This window comes from Eutrigla gurnardus (assembly GCF_963514095.1).
Source record: "Eutrigla gurnardus genome assembly, chromosome: 19".
Classification (NCBI taxonomy): domain Eukaryota; kingdom Metazoa; phylum Chordata; class Actinopteri; order Perciformes; family Triglidae; genus Eutrigla; species Eutrigla gurnardus.
In genome coordinates, this window is record NC_139930.1 from 3150134 (window position 1) to 3172612 (window position 22479).

At 42.6% G+C, this 22479-nt stretch overlaps 1 protein-coding gene across 1 annotated transcript; it reads left to right on the forward strand.

Moving 5' to 3' along the window:
* The first annotated feature begins 6401 nt into the window (after nt 1-6401).
* On the forward strand, nt 6402-22099 carry LOC311030312 (excitatory amino acid transporter 1-like). The gene is made up of 10 exons (XM_084035978.1): nt 6402-6521; nt 8458-8600; nt 8729-8866; nt 11049-11253; nt 11338-11380; nt 12177-12457; nt 12538-12771; nt 14365-14559; nt 15860-15994; nt 21219-22099. The coding sequence occupies exons 2-10, from the start codon at nt 8462-8464 to the stop codon at nt 21427-21429; spliced, it is 1581 nt and encodes a 526-aa protein (XP_083892104.1). The 5' UTR covers nt 6402-6521; nt 8458-8461; the 3' UTR covers nt 21430-22099.
* The last annotated feature ends 380 nt before the right edge of the window (nt 22100-22479 follow it).

Sequence of the window (22479 nt, forward strand, 5' to 3'; positions counted from 1 at the left end):
TTGTCCTTCAGGATGACATTCTGTATGAATGTTCTGAACCTCACGGTTCTTTTGACCTTCAATGTATACTGATGTGCAGACATATTGCAAACTGTGCCCAAAATGTCAGAAAACCAGTGCTGTCTGTAAGTCTGAGACTGAGCACCACTCAGGGATTACCACCCTATTTAAACGTATTGCCTACGTATGGACATTGTGTGGCCCCTGGGGAAAAAAAGCTCAGCAGAACGTCAGCAAAATCTTGTTGTGTATGATTATGCAACTTGTTTCCCTGAAGCTTTCCCCAGTGGTCAATAACAACTCCAAAACATCAGTGCTCGTGTAGGCATCCCAGTGGAGAGCCTGACGGAGCGGAGTGTGAGGGAATTTTCACTACACCTGATTCCCTCAGTGTAAGATTAATACATGTCATTTTATGAATAGGATCACATTTAATCTGAGTTATTAAGTGTCTGCTTCTCCAGACGAGGCAACGTCACAAACAAGACACTAGCGTGTCTCTCAGGGTCAAACAAAAAGTTCTTACCTTTAACCTTGACATAATACAGACGACATGGCAGCTTTCTCAAGATAACTTAGGCTTTTATGCTTTCCCAGGAGGGACAGGAATCAGACTTGGGGTTGGCACTGCACTGTTGAGTTTGTAGCTATTGAACTGTTCAAACCTTGATTCTCACAATCAGGCATCAAATAAATATTTCTGCATAACACATCTACTATCTCCAGAGGTCTCCTTTCTTCGACTCATACATATTTCCATAACACCGGGAACCAACTTTACTTCCAGGAGTTGGGCATAACGGCTATCAGGACATCCCCTTACCACCCAGAGACAGATGGCATGATGGAGAGGTTTAACTAAACCCTGAAGAAGATGCTAAAAAATTTTGTGGTTGATACAGTGAAGGAACGGGACAAATGGCAACCGTTTCTACTCTTTGCCTACAGGGAAGTGTCGGCAATCCACTGAATTCTTTCCATTCGAGCTACTCTATGGCTGGCCAGTTCAAGGGGCTCTAGATCTACTGAAGCGGACGTGGGAGGGGAATGTAGCAATGACTGATGGATTGTGCAATATGTCCTTCAGATCAGAGACCGGTTGGAGCGGTACAGAGAGGAGGCCGAACCTCCTGGAGGACGAGAAGACCCAGAAGCGGCGGTACGACCGGCAGGCGTTTAAAACGGGTGAAAAAGTCTTTCTCCACATAGGGCACCAAGTGCTGAGGGGGCACCAAAAATATTATGAAAAATCATCATAGTCATAATAATTATAATGCCGATATTATTTCACTATAGAAATTGTAGGCACATTTTAGGCATGTCTATCACAAAACAAGGTCAGAGCGCACAGCAGTAGACATAATGGTGGCGAGACCCCGGTGCCTGCACGAGCTGCCGGGCCATTCATCATCAACATCATCATCATCACCACCGTCTTCATCATCTGCGCTCCACAGCTGCACCGGATTCCCCGTCCAACCCCAGAACGGCAGGACAACGGGGCCGCTCCTGTGGTCCCCCACTCTGGCCCCTTGCGCGTTGTGTGCGGATCAGACCAGCTACAGCCCCAACTCCGGTTCCGGCTTGCGGCTTCTTCTGTCCTTGACCAAGTTTCCGGCCTGTGTGTTTCCTGGTTTCTGTCTGCTGGCTCACGCAACTGCCTGGCATTTTTCTGTGCCACCTGTCCACCGTGAGTGACTTGACCACTTCTCCGGTGGTCTGTCCAGCCTCAGACACTTTCTCTGTGCGGATTCCTGTGTCATCATTTCAGTCTCAAGTTTCTTGTTTGTCCAATGGACTCCCCGTGATTTGTATTTTCTCCCTGTGTGTTTTTCTGTGCTCCAATTGACTTCCTTGTCAGAGACTGTAGCCATCTTCATCTATGGAGTTTTGCTGAACTGCTTAAGGGTCCAAAACAGACTTGTGTCAGGTGGAGGGGACAGGAGCATATATGCGCAACCACTTGGTCACTTTGGTGACCCGGAGAAGGTCGGAAAAAATGTGCGATGTTGCCTGCTTCATGATGAGGTTCAGCTGATGCGCATCGCAGTGGATGTAGTGAGCATTTTGGTAGACATCCATTCTGTTATGCTGCACTCTGCCGGTGGCTCCCCTCATAGCTCTATCGTAAGCTTGGGCAATAAGTTTGGCCTTTTGGGAATTTTACAACTTAATGCTTCATCCACACTCTGATCACACCATAGGAAACAACACAGATGTTGTCAGATGACTGACAACTAACAAGTGCAACATTAATGCAGTGGAATTAGCAAACTAGCTTACCATCCGTCACTCCTCCACGGTCAAACTATGGTCACTTCTGTCAATGGTTGCAATCCAACATGGTTGGTCCAACATGGACAGTTAAAATCCAAGATGGTGAACAAAATACTGAACTCAAGGCTTCAGTCCACAAACCAACGGGAGACGACTACGTCAACTGAGCTCTCGTCCAGAGGCCTGTACTACGAAGCAGGATTTGGGCTTAGCGAGGTAACTTCAGCGCTAACTGCAAAAACCCTTTTTCTGTCCCTGACGGTGTTTTATATGAGAGATACAGATTCTAATCGGAGGGAATGGCTTATCTGTGTCAGCGTACAGCCTACTGACCACTTTGAATTATGTTTTTATATCGATTTTATTTGCTCCCAAGACTGTTTTACACCGCCGGGATTGCAGCTGAAAGAATTAGGCTGACTTGATAATACATCTCAGCAATACATTCATTTGTTAAAAGTAATTTTTTCGGCTTTTTGTTGCGGGGAGGACAGCGTGAGAGTTAAAGGGGCGAGAGAGAGCAACGACATGCTTTAAAAGGGGGCCGCAGGGCGGATTCAAACCTGGGACCGCTGCAGGGAGCCTCGGTACAACGCTACCACTGAGCTATCAGCACAGTTAACGCGTTTATTCAATCAGTCAGATCTAGTAGTTCCCTCATGATGGGGGCAGTCATATTATACTACTACTAATACTATTAATGCGACTTACGCATTCACGCAGTCTGCAAGTTTTTCCAGCTGTCCTTCCTGCATTTGGCAGATGAAACTGTTGCCTTTTACCTGTATTATATGTTTAACTTCGTATTTCTGTAAGATTTTGGTTTGCTACTCAAACGTGAAATACGCCGCTCCGCTGCCGTAGACTGATCCATGTTTGTGATTGGTCAAATGCTGCAAACGCCGCCTCTTTCATGTGCACGCGCTCATAGCTCGACAGGGAAATCCTGGTTGACTTACCGAGTTGATAACCAGCTTCATGTGACTGCTTTTCCCTGATTGCCTTTGTTAGGGTTACTTAAGCTGGATCTCTGAAAGATACCCTGGTATGTTGAACCCGCTTCGTAGTATAGGCCTCTGGTGAGCTGTGTCATCACTCTACAGCCCCACTGTTGTGTGTTGTCGCCATCCTAACAATCCCCATTTTCTTTTGTTTTAGTCACCTGCCTACTGAAACATGTCAATGTCCTGTTTTGTTTTTCGATGTTTCCATCATTATGAGATATGAAAACAGATTTTGGTTTTGATCATGAAAAACAGACTGTCAGGCCTGGACTGAAGGAGGACTCAGATGCAGAGCGGGATCAGTAAAACAACTTCTTAGCTCTTAAAGAGAGTGACAAAGGAACAGGCTGTGAACAATTACCTATCTAATCTTGACATAAGGCAGGCTAACTAATAACACAAAATCACTCCACAGGAGGCAAAACAAAAGACTATGACCTAAACTACACTCCAATACTGAGCTATGAAATTGTACAACAAAAAACACTCCAACGGAGGAAAGCAAAAAGGCTAAAAACAAAACTTCTCATCCAGACTGAGTTGTGAAAATGATCAAACAAAAGATCACTCCAACGGAGGAAAAGAGAGGCTATAAACTAAAGGTCCCTTATTTAAAAAAAAAAAAACAGGTTTTCTCTGGTCTCTACACCTATAAACTGGTCCTCCCTGAGCCTGTCAACTCCCAGAATGAGGAAAAAAAGCGACTCCTGCATGGTCTCTGCAGCCCCCCCACTGGTACAACGGTGCTCCTACAGGCTGTTTAGATTCAGCTCCCGTTGTTACGTAACGAAAGAAGTCATTTACATAGACCGAACTCCTCTGATGATAGGAGATATCCGAGAGAGGGTGTTCATCACCGAGGTGAAGTTTGGTGTGTCCTGATAGACCGAACTCCTCTGATGATAGGAGATATCCGAGAGAGGGTGTTCATTACCGAGGTGAAGTTTGGTGTGTCCTGATAGACCGAACTCCTCTGATGATAGGAGATATCCGAGAGAGGGCGTTCATCACCGAGGTGAAGTTCGGTGTGTCCTGCGGTGAGACAGCAGTGAGATAGCGGTGTTTCACAATGTTGTCGCTCAGAGCTAGACAGGCAGATTGCTCTGTTGTTGGTTGTACAAATCAACATAAGTGCTTATATTCGGTCCCAGCTACAGAAGAACAGAAGAGACGGTGGTTGCGTTTCATTTTTAATGACAATGTGCAGGCTACGGTTGGTGTTAGCTTGTATGTGTGTGCTAACCACTTCACATGGGACTGCTTCAGTAACGAGGGTCAGTACAAAGCTCGCTTTGCCTCGACACTGACCCTCGTAAAAGGATCTGTCCCAACCATACGGGACCCAGCAACTTCACCTGAGACACAAAGGCGAGCCATAGCGATACATCCACGTAAACATTGGTGCATGCTGCCGCTAGCGTAAGCGGCATCCTCTCCGTCTCTCTCCAAGTAGGCGTTGATAGACGGAGCTCATTAGTATTTAAAGGTGCAGGCACAGAAACAGCCTGTTCTCAGCAGAGCTCATTTGAGCAACTTTTAGACAGCTGAAATTCAGGACAACGGATGGGTTTTGGGCAATGCATATCAAATCCAGTGTTGTTGGACCTCTGACAGCTGTGTGGAATTGATAAAAAACTGTATAATATGGGAACTTTAAACTGGGAGACAAAGCTGCACTATAAAATTATCAAACACAAAAACATTCTTTAAAAGGAAAAAGAATGCAAAGTTACCAACAAGGAAATCAAGGCTCGGCCAAGACGAGAGCTGTGGTGAAAAGCTGTGCACGGTTGAACAAGACAATCTGGCACAAGACAGAGAGACAGACTATAAGACACATGAGGGAGAGGGGGGCAGGTGGACACAATCAGGAATCAGGGGAGACGTCAGACCAGTGACACATGAGGAAGGACAAGTGACCTGAAACGAGAGGAGAGTTACTTTTCAAAATAAAACAGGAAGTCACGAAACAAAAAACCCAGAACGAGACAACCCTCACCGTGGTGTGACACAGACTGACTTCAGACGTTGTTTAGGTCAAATTAGACTGTAAGCTAAACTGAAATATCAAAAAATATCCTAAGGTTGACTGAATGTTTACTGACACAAGTACATGTTTAACCAACTAGAGAAATGTGTTATTCACTAGGTGACAGTGAGTAGTGTTTGTAAAAGGCTATGTGACCTGATTTCACTAATTATATTCAACTTCACCAGGGAATATGTTTCCATACAGTGAGGTCACTTATTACTGCACAAGCTCTACTTTATTCAGCTAATTGTGGCAAATCATTTAGTCCATGGAATTACCTCCAACTATAACACGTCCCAAGTGAGATGATGTGTATCTATTAAACCTAGTTATTGTTAAAAATGTTTCATACCTCTGAAACTGTGTTACCGGGCTAAACCATGTTATCATGGAAGGACTATTTCATTTTCTTTTGTTTAAGTAATTTAGTATTATACTAATACATTGATCATATCCAATCACAAACACAGCAATTTATTTATTCAAGCATTAAAAGTTCTTAAGAAGAACATTATTTAGAGGAAAATAGAACAATAAATGAATAAATGATGAAGATAGGGGGGGGGAGGGGGGTACCTGCAGGTACAAAGATACACATGATGGAGGTTAAAATCACAAAAATGACTAAAATCATGATTAATTGAACCCATCTGGCTCCAAGAAGAGACACATTACTGAAAACATAGAATCTCTGTTGTGTTTTGGGGTATCTTAACTTTCTTAATGTTCTTTTATTCAGATACAGAGTTGCAGCTGTCCATCGCCCTTTATTTTGCAGTTGTGTCGTAATTTCTTCCATTATGTACTTTTTTGTGTTTTTGTCCATCGTTCTACTGATTGATTTTGATCCCTCCTCCCTCCTCTCAGTCTCCCTCCTCTCAGTCGCCCTCCCTCTCATTCTCCCTCCCTTTCCTCCCTCCTCTCAGTCTCCCTCCCTCTCCTCCCTCCTCTCAGTCTCCCTCCTTCTCCTCCCTCCTCTCAGTCTCCCTCCCTCTCTGTCTCTCCCCTGGATGTCTCCCCTTCCCTCTCTGTCTCTCCCCTGGATGTCTCCCTCCCTCTCAGTCTCCCTCCTCTCAGTCTCCCTCCCTCTCTGTCTCTCCCCTGGATGTCTCCCCTCCCATGTTTTCCAGTTACAATAAGTGTCTCAGTACTTCATGTTGGAGCTCCATCTCTTCACACTGACGACTGAAGAACAAAGACATAAACAGGTATGTGACCAATAAGAACTTTTTTCCTGCTTTTACATAAAGACGTGACAAAGTTTACATGCAGCTTCATCTGCACACTCGGCGATCTAACGTTTAAAACGTGACATCTTTTGTATCTTAATGGTGTTTTTAAAAATGTGGCCTCATGAATGTTGGTTTATACGAGAGCTGAAGTACAGAGGAAAGGTTGGGAAGTCTATTACACATTCATCTATTTCACTCAGAAAGGAAAAGGAAATCTGAGTCTATCAGGTAAACGTAGGTGAAAATATGTATTTGTCACAAAAAAGATAGTTTTGGTTTATTTGGACACATTTTGATATTTCTGCCTTCACCCCGAAACAATGAATGAATGGAATTGAATTTGTGGTACTCAGTAATTCATTTGTTTGTGTTTTGTTTTGCTGTTGCCTGTTTTGTTTATTTATATTATCTAATCTTATATATGTATATATATGATTTCATTTTTTAAAATTATTATTATTATTATTATTATTATTATTATTATTATTATTATTATTATTATTATTATTATTATTATATAATCTCATTTGGTTGTTTATGTTCCTGTACTTGCATTCACCTGTCCTAATATCAATTTTCACACAATTAAAAAATAAATGAATGAACGCATTTAAATACATTAAAACACTAATTAATGTGTAGTAGTGTAGTTATAGAATCAACAGTGAAAAGGCAAATATTTCAAAATAGACAAATAAATCCAAAACTATCATCATGACGAGAAAAAACTGTGAAGCACTCATAGCAGATTGAATGCTGTATATACTGTGATGTATTAATTTATAAAGTCATCTTCATATTGTCATTTAATGTGTCAAACAATATCTTTATTTTTAATGTTGTTTTGACTTGATACAAAAGGCTGTTGCATATTAATTTAAAGCTGGGTTGTGATGTTTCGAAGTCTAAGTTTAAAGAGTTATTGGATGCTGCGATTCATCTTCCTGCTCTTATCGGCCTCTTTCAAGTTCTTATTCTTAGGAGAAATATTCTAAACCACATTTTCACAAAAGGATTCATTAGTCTAAGGTAGAAAAGGGAAAGTCAGTTTCGTGCAAAACTCTCTTTGAGCCACAGTGGGAGACTAAAACAAAACTCAACTCTATCTGTGGATTTATGTCTTTATGTTTTGTCCTTTCTCCGTCACTCAAAGGTCATAACATGATGTCTTTAAGAGACTCAGTCTTTAAGCTGCTGGTATCACATGAAACTAGAAAACCTAAAAAACCATGAAACCCATTTTCATACAGTTTGGGACAAAAAACATTGCAAAAAAAGTGGGTCTTACAGAGTTTACAACACTCACAAACTCGTTCTAAGACACTCAAGCTTTAGAATGCAACATTATCTACAACACAGTCTCATTGCAGTTCATACAATAGTTACAAAACTTTAATCTTCTGATTCTTCTACTTTTTGATACAAAATGTAACTGTAATTAGATTTAGACAACAAAACCAACATTAGGGTTGAGACAACAAAACCAACGTTTAGGTTTAAACAGCAAAACCAACGTTATGTTGAGACAACACAACAAACGTTAGGTTTAGACAACACAACCAAAGTTAGGTTGAGACAACAAAACCAACATTAGGTTGAGACAAGGGTCAGTATAGAGACAAGTACATGTCAATATTATACATTATCACCCAGTCTGTATATCCATTCAGTATATATTTCCTTGCATGATTATTTTGTTTATAACTTACCAAACACTTCACTTTGTCAATATTATTGGAGATTAGATTTCTTCTTTTCTTCTTTTTTATACCATCCTAGCTTTTACTTATATGTGTGTCACATGCCTTGTATGTGTGTACATTGCTAAATTGTTAAGATTGTAATTATGCTTGACTTGAATTTAGTCTGCTGGTACTATTTGCTCCAATGGACATATGTTGGTTTCCTGCAGCAGGATGCAGCGATTCAGGGAAGGCATTCACATACGCACGATGAAGGCGAAGAGGAAAGTGGAAGAGATCTCCAAGGAGGACGTCCAGGCTTTCCTCAAGAAGAACGCCTTTGTTCTCTTTACAGTCGCGGCAGTGATTGTAGGTGTGTATGACTCTGCAAGCTAAACCATCATTCAATCTGTATCTCCACTGCATTATTATATGTTATTAAATGATACAGTATATACAGTATATATATATAAAGTACATGCTGTCTCTCTCTCTCTGCAGGTATTGTTCTGGGATTTGCACTGCGTCCATATAAGATGACCTATCGAGAAGTGAAGTACTTCTCTTTTCCTGGAGAGCTGTTAATGAGGATGCTTCAGATGCTGGTCCTCCCCTTACTGGTCTCCAGTCTCATAACAGGTGCCACTTCTGTCTGTTGATATAGGCCCTTTAAAGGCCGACCTCATCCTCATACATATTGGCCTCATGTTGTCATTGTTTGTGGTGTTTTGTCCCACCCATTCACATCAGCTGGAAGCTTTAAACATTGAATTAAAACTGTTAACAGCATCTCAATGTCTGCTTGAGAAATGTTCATATGTCAGAATCCATATTCCAACAGACTCAAGTTATACAGAATTCTGCAGGATCACGATGGTGTTTCAGTTTCAGGTAGATAATAAGTTTACAGATGGATTTTTAATAGATTTAAGACTTTTAGGAGGACACCTACTTGTTCTAGTCTGTCTCTCTATGCTTCGTAACAATATTTGTTAGCCTACTAGAAAACCTCACGTCAGTGACTCCACTACTAAGTTGCTACAAAGGTTCCATTGCAAAGATATGGAAAAATGGCCATTATAATATTATTTTATGGGTACTGATTCATCATGAATTATACCGATTTTGTCATCAGATCTGGTCTTTGGCTGTCCACAGTATGTTTTGTGGCCAATATCTGAAACCAGAAAACAACACAATGAAAGTAAACACATGACACTTCCTATACCATCCCACTGTATTTACTTAACTTTGCTCTTTTTGTAGATCACAAGCAAAATATTTATTTTTCTCCTTTTTTTTTTTTTTTACCAATTGAGCAACTAGATTCTGGAAGAGGAGGTGAAACTTAGTTAGAAATACTAACTTAATACAGAATTTTTTTCATCCAGGAGGTTATAAAAGTCTGAAGGAACATGCAGGGTATTTATTCTTAGATATATCTGATGCTTATCTCTGTGACTGGGATGCGACTGTGGTGACTAGTAGCCTGTTTGTCAATTTGTGAAACGATCAATCAGCAGTGTCTCAGATCTGTGTGGGAACATGTTGCTGGGAGGGAATGATCTGGTTCACGGCGATGTCATGCTTACCAGGCAGAACACAATGGTAAGCCTTACTGACCCCCAGCTTGGTGATGAAGAGATCCCCACTGAGTCAGCTACAGAGAAGACTTTCTCAATTGAATCACAGAAGGTGCTTCAGCCACGTGGCCTCTAAGTGCACCATGTCTGTTCTCACGGTGCAGCAGTGGACATTAATTATTTTCAAGGCAGAGTCCTCTTCGTTTCACCCACAAATTAGAAAAATGACAAAGTTACAGTCCCCTGACATCTCTCACTTCTTAAAAAGTAGCCCTCCATACTGCTAACGTTATGTATGAAGACAATGGTCCCTTTGATTTAACACGCTCTCACGGCAGTTCATGAAACAGTCATGAAATTGAATCCATTGGTTTCTTACTGAGTGATACAAATTTTACTTTCTTCCTGTTGCTCAGCACAACTTATTTTTCTGTCAGTGGGAATGTCATTACGTTGCAAAGCAGAAGTTAGGTTTAGGCAACAAACCCTCTCAATAAGGTTGAGGAAAATCGTTTCTTGTCTACAACACTTTGGGCAACGTGGTGTCCATGGTCCTGTGGTTAAAGGCCTGTGTTGTTGGACCCACCACCTCCCCACCATCAGTAGTCTCTCTCAATATTTTACAACAATTGGAAGCCCAGCACAATAGCACAAAATGGCTTCATAAAAAGTTTTTGTGTTATCATTTTCATTTTCATAACCAGGAAAACCCTCAACAAAAAATTCCGAATGCTGTTTCTTTTGAACTACAACTGCCATTGCCTGGAAGTACACTGTACTCCAAAGCAGAGATTGTGACGGTATAGAGAGGCCCGCCCCTTCCTGTATCCCCTATGGGACCTTATTATGCAAAAAAATAAAAATCTACATTTTTCAAAGGTCAAATAACTTGTTCATCCTCTATGATCCTGCTAGCTAGCCGAGCTAATGGCCATGTTGGTGACGTACGTTGACGAGATGTCGTGAGTGGTTTCACACTAAAATAAATGATACAATGAAAGACTGAGACTTTCAGGACATGAACATTTGTCTTTTAAAATGACATACATCATATATAATTCTTGGTAAAATACAAACGGGATCAAAAACGTATTTGTCTGTAGCCGTTGACTACCATACATATTTATTTTGAAATTAAGTTCAATAGGGGAAACCTGAAGGACCGGGGCTCTGGTTTGTAAAGTTTGTTATGTGTTAATTCTCAGATGTCTACTGCACTCCCATTTCCTGTCCTTTAGGAATGTCAGGTTTGGACAGCAAAGCCTCAGGAAAGATGGGCATGAGAGCCGTGATTTACTACATGACCACTACCATCATCGCCGTCTTCGTCGGCATCATCGTTGTCCTCATCATCCACCCAGGAAAAGGATCAAAAGATGAGTTTGGAAAGCAGCAGAAGATAGAGCAAGTCAGTCCTGCTGATGCCTTCTTAGATCTGATCAGGTAGCCTGAATATAACAACAATAATATTCACTAATTTCTCTGAAACTCCTCATCTTTTAATCACTGTGTGATTTCTCATTTCAGAAATATGTTTCCACCAAACTTGGTTCAAGCCTGCACACAGCAGGTGAGCTTTGCATCCAATATTGATGGTTAAGTACCACAACGTCTTAAAATACTACAACTATACTATAGGTTATTACAACCAGGTCAATAGTGAAAAGTTAGGCAACTAAACTACATAGTTAGGTTGAGGCAACTAAACTACATAGTTAGGTTGAGGCAACAAAATTACATAGGTTTAGTAAAAACATCATGGTTTGGATCCAAATCAGTATGAAGTTGCTACAGTATTTTGTAGCGTTTTCCATGCAGTTTTAGACACCCATTATTCTCAACTTTTTAATGCCAGGTGTGGAATAACGCCACTCGTCAATGTCACACGGGGCCCAGGCGGCCAATCGAATGGAGTAAGAGGCGGGCTTTACTACTGAACCACTTCCTGTTTGATGGCAGTAGATGTGGTACAATAAACGGTTGATATTAGTGGTTTTTAATTAGGATGAACTACATATTTTTTAACAGCAGAGTGACATTAAGAGCTCCACGTCTGCTGGAATCCACATTTCATCACCAAATTCCAACTTGAACCCAAAGCCAATTCATTTTTTCTAAAACGCCTTCATCTCCCTCCACTTACCTTTGATCTCTCACACAATGTCATAGGAGTTTGTTGAACAGCCACAAAATGTTATCTGTACATTTCTTTATCTATGAGTGGACATTACATTAGGATGTGAAACGGAAGTTATGATTAAACAAGTGACACACGACTCGAGAAAAGGGGGCATTAGAACTTCTAGAAAATGTGGGTGAAAAGTGGTTTGTTTCAACCTCAATCATTTAATTGTCTCATTCTCCAGTTCAAAACCAAATATGGAAAGCGAACAGTCCATGTCACTGTGACAGTGAATGACACCCTCTTCAACTCGACCAATGTCACTCAGGAGGTCATGGAGATCACCCGGGAGGAAGTGATCCCAGTGGCAGGTCAAGTGAATGGGGTCAATGCCCTCGGGCTGGTGGTCTTCTCCATGTGCTTTGGTTTAATAATTGGCAGCATGAAGGAGCAGGGCCAGGTCCTGAGGGATTTCTTCGACAGCCTCAATGAAGCTATCATGCGCCTGGTTGCCATTATAATGTGGTAAGACAAGTGTTTCCTGTTGCACAAATGTTACCGTCACACTTATCTCCAATAACTCGATTTTCCTCTCCTCCTCTCAGGTATGCTCCTATTGGTATCCTCTTCCTGATTGCAGGAAAGATTGTGGAGATGAATGATCTGACACAAATGGGCGGCCAGCTGGGCATGTATACCATCACAGTTATCATTGGCTTAACCATCCATGGAGTTCTTATTCTTCCCACTCTTTATTTTGTTATCACTCGGCAAAATCCCTTTATCTTCATTGCTGGTCTACTGCAAGCTCTGGTAACAGCCCTAGGGACATCCTCCAGGTGAGTTGTGCCATCACTACCCCACTTGAACAGATACGCTTATTAGATGTCTGCTTATGGAGTTTTTACACAACACGCAAAGCAAACTCGTTGCACATACAAGACAATGCATGGATGCAGATGCAATTTTGCACTGAGTTGCGGGAATGAGGCGATTACACAACATTTGGCACATCCGCGAGACACTGTGTTGTGAAAGCTTATCAGCGCGGAGATTCTCCTTCTGCCATTACCAACGTCCTGACGTTGCTGCATGTGGTCCCCCAGAGGTCTACGATAGTAGATATTAGTCCAGAGACCAGACCAGACCAAGTGGAGAAACCAGAGACTGTCTGTGGTCCCCCAGAGGTCTATATAGTAGCTCACATTAGTCCAGAGACCAGACCAGACTATGTGAAGAAACCAGAGACTGTCTGTGGTCCCCCAGAGGTCTATGATAGTAGCTCATATTAGTCCAGAGACCAGACCAGACCAAGTAGAGAAACCAGAGACTGTCTGTGGTCCCCCAGAGGTCTATATAGTAGCTCACATTAGTCCAGAGACCAGACCAGACTATGTGAAGAAACCAGAGACTGTCTGTGGTCCCCCAGAGGTCTATGATAGTAGCTCATATTAGTCCAGAGACCAGACCAGACCAAGTGGAGAAACCAGAGACTGTCTGTGGTCCCCCAGAGGTCTATATAGTAGCTCACATTAGTCCAGAGACCAGACCAGACTATGTGAAGAAACCAGAGACTGTCTGTGGTCCCCCAGAGGTCTACCATAGTAGCTCATATTAGTCCAGAGACCAGACCAGACTATGTGAAGAAACCAGAGACTGTCTGTGGTCTCCCAGAGGTCTAGATTGTAGCTCACATTAGTCCAGAGACAAGACCAGACTATGTGAAGAAACCAGAGACTGTCTGTGGTCCCCCAGAGGTCTGGATAATAGCTCACATTAGTCCAGAGACCAGACCAGACTATGTGGAGAAACCAGAGACTGTCTGTGGTCCAAACAACAAGGTCTCTGCTGTATTTATGTCTAGATGACCTTATTTGGAGTGTTGATGGAGCAGCTACAATGTTAGCATAGCCATCAGCCAGACTCCATTCAGAAAGGCTGCAGGACAAACACTGAGGTGATGTTGATCACGGTAAAAATCTATTAATCCAATCATCACTGGTGGACAATGAATCTTGGGATACGTAGGGCCCTGAAGGATCCATCAGTTGGATCCTCCGAAACAGGGAAAGAATGCCATATTTCTCAGCTGCATTTCTCTGGATGACACTGAGTCGGGACTGAGCTCGTCCCCCTCTGCCATGACAGTAAAGCTTCTGTTGTATGTTGTAGTTGAATACGTATCCCAGAGAGGCTGGGGAGAGGGAAGGAGGTGTTACTAGTGTACATCTCCATCCTCATACATCCCTAGTAAGTCTTCTTTTTAACAACATCACAAAAGTAAAAGACAGTTTTGCACCTTGGGGCCCCCATATTAGGGATATGCTGATCTACCTTTTCGTTACCTTTGTCGATACCAACGCCGGGCTTTGGGTCAGCCAATGCAAGTGATGTTGAACTTTTTATTAATCTGTTTCCATTCTTCATCTCAGCTCAGCTACCCTCCCTGTAACCTTCAAATGTCTGGAGGAGAACAACAAAATTGACAAACGAATCACCCGTTTCGTGCTGCCTGTGGGCGCCACCATCAACATGGACGGAACAGCTCTGTACGAGGCCCTGGCAGCCATCTTCATTGCCCAGGTCAACAATATGGACATGAACTTTGGTCAGATCATCACCATCAGGTGAAAAAGAGGAGAATCATAGATTATGTTTATGCTGTTGTCCTCTTAGTTATGTTTAGGCAACATAACCAACGTTATTTTTAGGCAACAAAACCACATAGTTAAGTTTAGACAATAAATCCAAAGTTAAGTTTAGGCAACTGAACTACTTAATTAGCATTACTGTCATATTCCGTGGCAGATCCCCTTATCCATGCCCTCATCACCTTAAAGGTTGTATCAGCGATTCTGGTTGCCCTCACTTCCGTTGCGAGATCCAAAACAAACAGAGCCAGCTAGCCCCTCCCTCCCGTGTTTTGAAAATGATCATGGACACGCATTTTCATGAACACTGTTTATTTTGCTTTTGCGGTGTTGGTAGTATGTCCAATGTTCTAATGTTGCTGTTGTCCAAAAACCATTTGTTTTTGTGTGCGATCTCGGAGCCTAGGCTGCCTAGAGAGACGCGTTTTTTTGATGGCCTGCTTATGGGGCGGGCAGCTAGCGGATCATGAGGTAAAAACAGATGAATGTGATCATTTATGTTTCGGCCCAGAATCGCTGATACAACCTTTAAGCCTGGACTATTGTAATGGAGTACAGTCTGGGGTACGGTCTGGACAGGCTCCAGTATGTACAAAACTCAGCACAACACCCCTACCCTCATGTACCTTCCCAGTCCAGTCCTCATGCAAAATCCTCCTTCTCACCTTCAAATCCCTCTACGCCCCTGGCCCCCAGTACATGTCAGACCTCCTCCAGCCCTATACTACTCTCCGGTCCTCTGGCACGGGTCTGTTCTCCAACCCCCTCACTAGACTTTTGTCTACGTTTTGGGACAGAACGTTCAGTGTGTCAGCCCCACCCTTTGGAACTCTCTCCCAGCTGAGATCCGAAAACACTGCATCGCTGGACATTTTCATGGGATGTTCATAACAACTTATAGACTCTAAGTCATCACTCCTTATTTCTGTCACTTTACACACACTGTCTTATTGTGTGTAAAGATTCCTTGGGTGCCTTGAAAGGCGCTATATAAATGTAAGTTATTATTAATAATCAGGCTTAGACAACAAAACTATTTTCTGCAACAACCCCCCCCCCCCCCCAAATACTACATCATTTAATACTTGCTCTGGAGGTGGCATAGTCACATGGATGTGTTTCATTCATGTCCACCATAAAAAAAAGGTTCCTAATTGACTTCACATTGACATTGTTTTAGAGTTGAGAGACATGAAAAAATCACTGAACATGAAACCAAAAGATTGCATTTCTTGACTATTTAACAAACTGCTGTTTCTGCTTCTCTTCAATCAAGTATTACAGCAACTGCAGCCAGTATTGGAGCTGCTGGCATTCCTCAGGCCGGCCTGGTCACCATGGTGATCGTACTGACCTCTGTTGGACTTCCCACTGATGACATCACTCTCATCATTGCTGTTGATTGGTTTCTGTGAGTAGTGTGTGTGTGACCCTGTGAACTACTGTAACTTAAACTTCAAATGGTCAAAGCAGATCTGCTATGACCACCCAGTAACATACTTCTGTCTCCCTGGAGTCTTGTTCTACATCTTCACTGCTCTATTGAATATTTTTGCCATGACTTTAACATAGAAACATAATTAGGTTTCCCAAATTAATCATTTCAATTAGAATACCCGTCCCTGAAATTACTCAGCTAACTGGGGTAATAAGAAAAAAAAAAGGTTCTTTTCCAAACTAGAATGGACTAAAGTCTATCACAGCCTTCCCACATGAAGATAGACAGAAGTTTAATGAATACCAGACATGTGCATTGTTCTAAAGCTGCAGGTGCATTTTATAAAGCAAGATTATCTGATTAATCCAGTTCACTCAAGAGAATCAGGCAAGAAGTGTGTTTCATAAAGGAAGTTTAAATAAATTATAGTGCTAAGCTAAGCTAATAGCTTGCTGGCTCCAGTTCTGTCTGCTCATCAAATGAATACGAATATTTCATTTATTTAAAATATATTTTTTCAAGTCAAGAAAGTCTCATTATGTTGAATAACAGTTTAAAGGTCCCATATTATGAAAAACAGGTTTTCTCTGGTCTCTACACCTATAAACTGGTCCTCCCTGAGCCTGTCAACTCCTAGAATGAGGAAAACAAGCTACTCCTGCATGGTCTCTGCAGCCCACCCACTGGTACAACAGCGCTCCTACAGGCTGTTCAGATTCAGCTCCTGTTGTTACGTAACGAAATTAGTCATTTACATAGACGGAACTCCGATGATAATAGGAGATATCCGAGAGGGGGTGTTCATCACCGAGGTGAAGTTGGTGTGTCCTGATAGGCCGAACTCCTCTGATGATAGGAGATATCCGAGAGGGGACGTTCATCACCGAGGTGAAGTTTGTTGTGTGTTGCGGTGAGACAGCAGTGAGATAGCGGTGTTTCACAATGTTGTCGCTCACAGCTAGACATGCAGATTGCTGTTGTTGGTTGTACAAATCAACATAAGTGCTTATATTCGGTCCCAGCTACAGAAGAACAGAAGAGACGGTGGTTGTGTTTCATTTTTAATGACAATGTGCCGGCTACGGTCCGTGTTAGCTTGTATGTGTGTGCTAACCACTTCACATCAGACTCCTTCAGTAATGAGGGTCAGTACAAAGCTGGCTTTGCCTCGACACTGACCCTCGTAAAAAGGATCTGTCCCAACCATACGGGACCCGGCAACTTCACCTGAGACACAAAGGCGAGCCATAGCGATACATCCACGTAAACATGCTACTGCTAGCGTAAGCGGCATCCTCTCCATCTCTCTCCAAGTAGGCGTTGACAGACGGAGCTCATTAGCATTTAAAGGTGCAGACACAGAAACAGCCTGTTCTCAGCAGAGCTCATTTGAGCAACTTTTAGACAGCTGAAATTCAGGACCCCGGATGGGACTGTCTGTCAGAAAAGTGTGCAGCTGCGTGAAATTGATGACAAACAGTATAATATGGGAACTTTAAGTATAGAGAGGCTAAGTCACAACTCAACAGTTTTTCCTTTTTCAAGCTCGGGTCCTCTACCTGAGGCCTGGGAGTCTGTGGGTGCTGCCCAGTATCTTAGCTGTTCCCAGGACTGAGCTCTTCTGGACAGAGATCTCCAATGTTGGTCCTGGACTCTGCTGGAGCCACTGTCCCAGTTTGGGGGTTACAGCCCCAAGTACTTCCATTACTACCGGTACCACTGACGCATTTACTCTCCCCATCTTCTCTAGATCTTCTTTCTTGGTATTTTTCCAGCTTCTCGTGTTCCTTCTTCCTGATGTTACGGTCTCTTGGGACAGCTACATCAGTTACTAGAGCTGTCCTTTGTTGTTGATCCACCACCACGATGTTTGGTGGTTAGCCAGTTTATCAGTGTGGTTCTGGATGTCCTACAGGATCTTAGCTCCGTCATGCTCAACCACCCTTGGAATTGTCTTCCATTCACACATTGGGACTTTCAGTCTTTCTGATGTGGTAGACCCCCGGCCTCCACCTGTGGTTCTGTCTAGTGTGGTAGACCCCGGCCTCCCCCTGGGGTCCTGTCTGGTGTGGTAGACCCTGGTCTCTATTTACATTGTGCCTGTTCTTGTTCTGCCATGATCCGTGCCTCTGTGCAGCCATTTATAGCCACCAGAGGGATTTCTCCTTATCAGCCACTTCTTCTATCTGTCGGTGATACATGTCGTGCAGGGTTTGTTCTTCCACCTCCTCCTCCTCCTCCTCCTCCTCCTCCTCCTCCTCCTCATCATCATCATCATCATCATCATCATCGTTTCTGCTGTCTGAGATCTTCACTTAGCAGGTCATCACTTGGGGCCATCTTCCTGATGGACTGGATCCTGGATCTTGAGTGTTTAATCCTGGATAGTGGCTCTGATGCTCATTAGTCCTTGGCCTCACTCCAATCTCAGAGTACGGGTTTTAGGGTGAAACCCTCGATGATGGCGAGGAGCATTCCTGTCATTGATATCAGTGGTTTCTATCTCTTCCTTCGACCACGTTATCATACCAGCAGGGTATCTGATGACCAGCAGTGTGTCTATGTTGATGGCTCTGATCTTGTTCTTTCCATACAGGTGACTCTTCAGGACTTGCCTTGCTCTGTGTAGGTATTTGGCTGTGGCTGACTTTCTTGCGGCCTCTTCCAGGTTCCCATTTGCTTGTGGTACAAGGTATTTGTAGTTGTCCTGGACATCTGCTATGTTCCCTCCTGGTGATCCAACCCCTTCAGCAGTGTTCATCTTGCCTCTCTTGGATACCATCCAACCTCATATATCTCTCCTGAATGACATTCTAATGTTGCTGCTGTAGATCCTGGTGATGTGGATCAGTGAGTTGAAGTCACACTCATTCCTGGCAGACAGCTTGATGTCATCCATGTAGAAGAGGTGGCTGATCGTTGATCCACAATGGAACCGGTATCCGTAGACACTCTTAATGATGATCTGGCCGAGGGGTTTCAGACCTCTGTAGATCAGCAGCTGGGACAGATAATGTCCTTGGTTTATGGTAACTAAAGTGTTTCACAGTGTGTAGGATAGCTGTACTTTGCATCATTGCAAAGTACAAAGAAATTCTGTGAGAAACAAACTGGGGCGTGGTCGAAAGTAGTAGATTTTCAAAAACTTTGGAGTGGAAAATAGTCAGAGATGTCAACAACAATCCTGCTGCTGTTGCTGAACTGGCTTCTTCTGGACTTGATGTTTCAAGGAAGACTGTTGTGAGTGCTCTTCATTGTGGTGGGCTTCTAGGTCTACGTCCAAAAAAACCTCCATCAAAGCAAGACTGAAGTTTGCCCGTGAACATTTGAAACACGGGAATGAGTTTTGGAAGTCTGTCTTTTGGTCTGATGAGACTAAACTTGAGCTTTTGGGACATATGGATGGTGCTTTTGTTTTGCGAAGGAAAGGAGAGGCCTTCAACCCTAAAAACACAGTTGCCACAATTAAACATGGTGGTGGGAGCGTAATGCTGTGGGGCTGTTTTGCTGCTTCAGGCATTGGGAACCTTGTTCGGGTGCATGGGACCATAAAGAGAGAAGATTATGTTGACATTTTGAAGGATAATGTTAATAAATGTGCTGCCAGTCTAGCTTTTGGTCGCCGATGGATCTTCCAGCAAGACAATGACCTGACGCATACATTCAAATTGGTCCAAAGTCTTTTGAAAGACACCAAAATCAAGGTCCTGGAGTCCTCAGAGACCAGATCTCAATCCTATTGAGAATCAGTGGCAGGCGCTCAAGGTTAATATTCATGCTCAAAAACCATGCAGTTTGATGAGCTGGAACTATTTGCCATGGAAGACTTAGCTAAGATCCCCAAAGAGCCATGTGCCAACCTAGTTAGGAACTGCCATAAGAGGTTTACATTTACATTTACATTTAGGGCATTTAGCTTTTGTCCAAAGCGACTTACAATAACATACATTTGTCAAAAGAAAGAAAGCACAACATATCATTGCTGATAAAGTAAGAGCTAAAAAATAGAAACAAGCGTTAGGTCTGAGTAAAGTAGTAGATGTTCAGCAAACATACCTTAAGAACTACAGTGCTATGATCAAAGTGCTATAGGTAATAACATAGAAGTGCTTTTTTGTTGTTGTTGTTTTTTTTTGGGGGGGGGGGGGGGCGTTGTTAGTAGGTCATGCTATGCAGAGTCGAGGTTTCGGAAGATGGCAGCGACTCTACTGTCCTGACGTTGGTCAGGAGTTCGTTCCACCACTGAGGACCAAAACAGAGGAGTCTGGATTTTGCTGAGCGACATTTGTTTGATTTCAGCGATGGTGGTACCAGCCGGCCAGCTGAAGTAGAGGAGCGAAGTGCTTGCTTCGGGGCATGAGGTTTGACCAGTGTTTGAAGGTAGATGGGTGCCGTTCCATTGATGGCCTTGAAGGCCAGTGCCATCGTCTTGAATTGGATGCGTGCTGCAACAGGGAGCCAGTGGAGGTCACGGAGGAGGGGGGTCACATGGGAGAATTTTGGTAGATTGAAGACAAGGCGTGCTGCAGCATTCTGGATACGCTGCAATGGTTTAGTCACAGAGGCCGGGAGTCCGGCCAGGAGAGAGTTGCAGTAGTCAAGGCGGGAGATGACCAGTGCTTGGACCAGGAGTTGCGTTGCATTCTTTGTGAGGAAGGTCCGAATCCTGCGGATATTGTAGAGGGCAAATCTGCAGGATCGGGCCACAGCAGTGATGTTAGGGGTGCAGGATAGTTGGTCATCGAGGATTACACCCAGGTTCCTCACAGTTGAGGAAGGAAATACTGTGATGCCCTCGACAGTGACCGACAGGTCCATGCGAGGTTGTTGTCAGTTGCGAGTCAGAAAGTTTACACTATTGACTATTCATTTTCACAGGGCTAATAATTTTGGCCTTGTCATTTTTTGTATTTTCTTGTTTCAATTCAGTGCATCAGTAAACCCTTAATCAAACTTAGTGGAGAATTTGTCTTTGTTCTTTTGGAAGCAATTCAACTATCAACACTTTTGGTTATGGTCATTTCCATGGAAAAGTTAAGGGTTTTGTTTGATTTCATGAAGGGGGCTAATCATTTTTTTCTGAACTGTATGAATGTATGTATGTATGTATGTCTGTGGCCTATGTATTTAATGTACCCAGCATTCCCACTTCCCACTTATTTGCCTTTTTCCTCCCTGTGTTCATGTTGGAGTGTAGGGACCGCCTGCGTACTACAACCAACGTTCTGGGGGATTCCATCGGAGCCGGCATTGTGGAGTTCCTGTCTCGACACGAGCTCCGCAGCAAAGACGTGGAGATGGGAAACTCTGTGCTGGAGGAGAAGGAGAGGAAGAAACCCTACAAGCTCATCTCCCAGGATAGTGACTTTGAAAATGATAAACACGCTCACAGTGAATCAAACATGTAGTTCAACCAATATGAGCATTTACAGCTGGCTCTGTTTTAAGGAGTAGGGACCTAATTGTGAGATGTTATCTACAACCATATAGTTTTACTGTCATTATGTCACACTTTTTGGATTTGTTAACATTCCTTTATTATCAAACCCTGGAAGTGAATTTCTTACATTCCTCTATGGCATCATTTAGTATATACATCAGTCATTTGTTTCATATCGGACTAGAAGTTTCTGTTTTCTATGTTTACGACCTTAAATTAATATTTTCACTTCATAATGCCCTTGTGTAGAAGTTGAGGTGACATTAGCTTTAGATACTTGAAGGATTTAAATGTTACAGTGAAATAAACCATCAAGCTTTTGAAGATGTTGTCTGAAGATATGATATATCTTAACTTTAACCACTTTGTCACCAGGACTAAAGTTCCCTAAAAATATATCTATATTGTCCCAACATTTGCTGGTTAATATTGTGGTTATAAAAAGCATTTTATAATTTTTACATTTTAGGCTCACATGCTCTTTCCCACACCTAGACTTGCATGCATGTCTGTGCATGTTGACTGTGTGACCTGATTTTTTTTATCAACATTTTCTGAAGAATGTGTGGAACTCATATTCAAGTCTTGGATGTTTTGAATTCAACAACTTTTTATTAAAACAGTTGTATTAGTTTTTGTTTATTATAACTTCAGTGAAATAAATAGAAAAAAAAGTATTTCTGTTCTGTCTCTCTTTTAGTTATTGTGTCAGGGAAACATTTAGAGTCATCAATTTACCTGCATGTCTTTGGACCATGGAGTACAAGGAGAGAACCCACGCTGACACACAGAGAACATGCTAACTCCACACAGAAGGAACCCCAACATCACACCCGCAGATGCATTTGACTAGTTTATAAGAGTCAAACTGTATTTTGTCATGACAGACCTTTACAGCACTTACTTAACCATAATCGTAGCAGTAGTGATTAGTATTACCCCTAGTGATTAGCATAGTCTAAGCCAAGCTGTCAACCTTTTTTCTTTTTTTAACATCAAATATTGACATCTGCTCCCA

What these genes read in the sequence shown, in the direction of transcription:
- LOC311030312 (XM_084035978.1), top strand. Translation starts at nt 8,462, where the DNA reads ATGCAGCGATTCAGGGAAGGCATTCACATACGCACGATGAAGGCGAAG. An exon ending in GCCTTCTTAGATCTGATCAG is followed by an intron (nt 11,254 to 11,337) that starts GTAGCCTGAATA and finishes TTCTCATTTCAG; the next exon opens with AAATATGTTTCCACCAAACT. An exon ending in ATTGCTGTTGATTGGTTTCT is followed by an intron (nt 15,995 to 21,218) that starts GTGAGTAGTGTG and finishes GTTGGAGTGTAG; the next exon opens with GGACCGCCTGCGTACTACAA.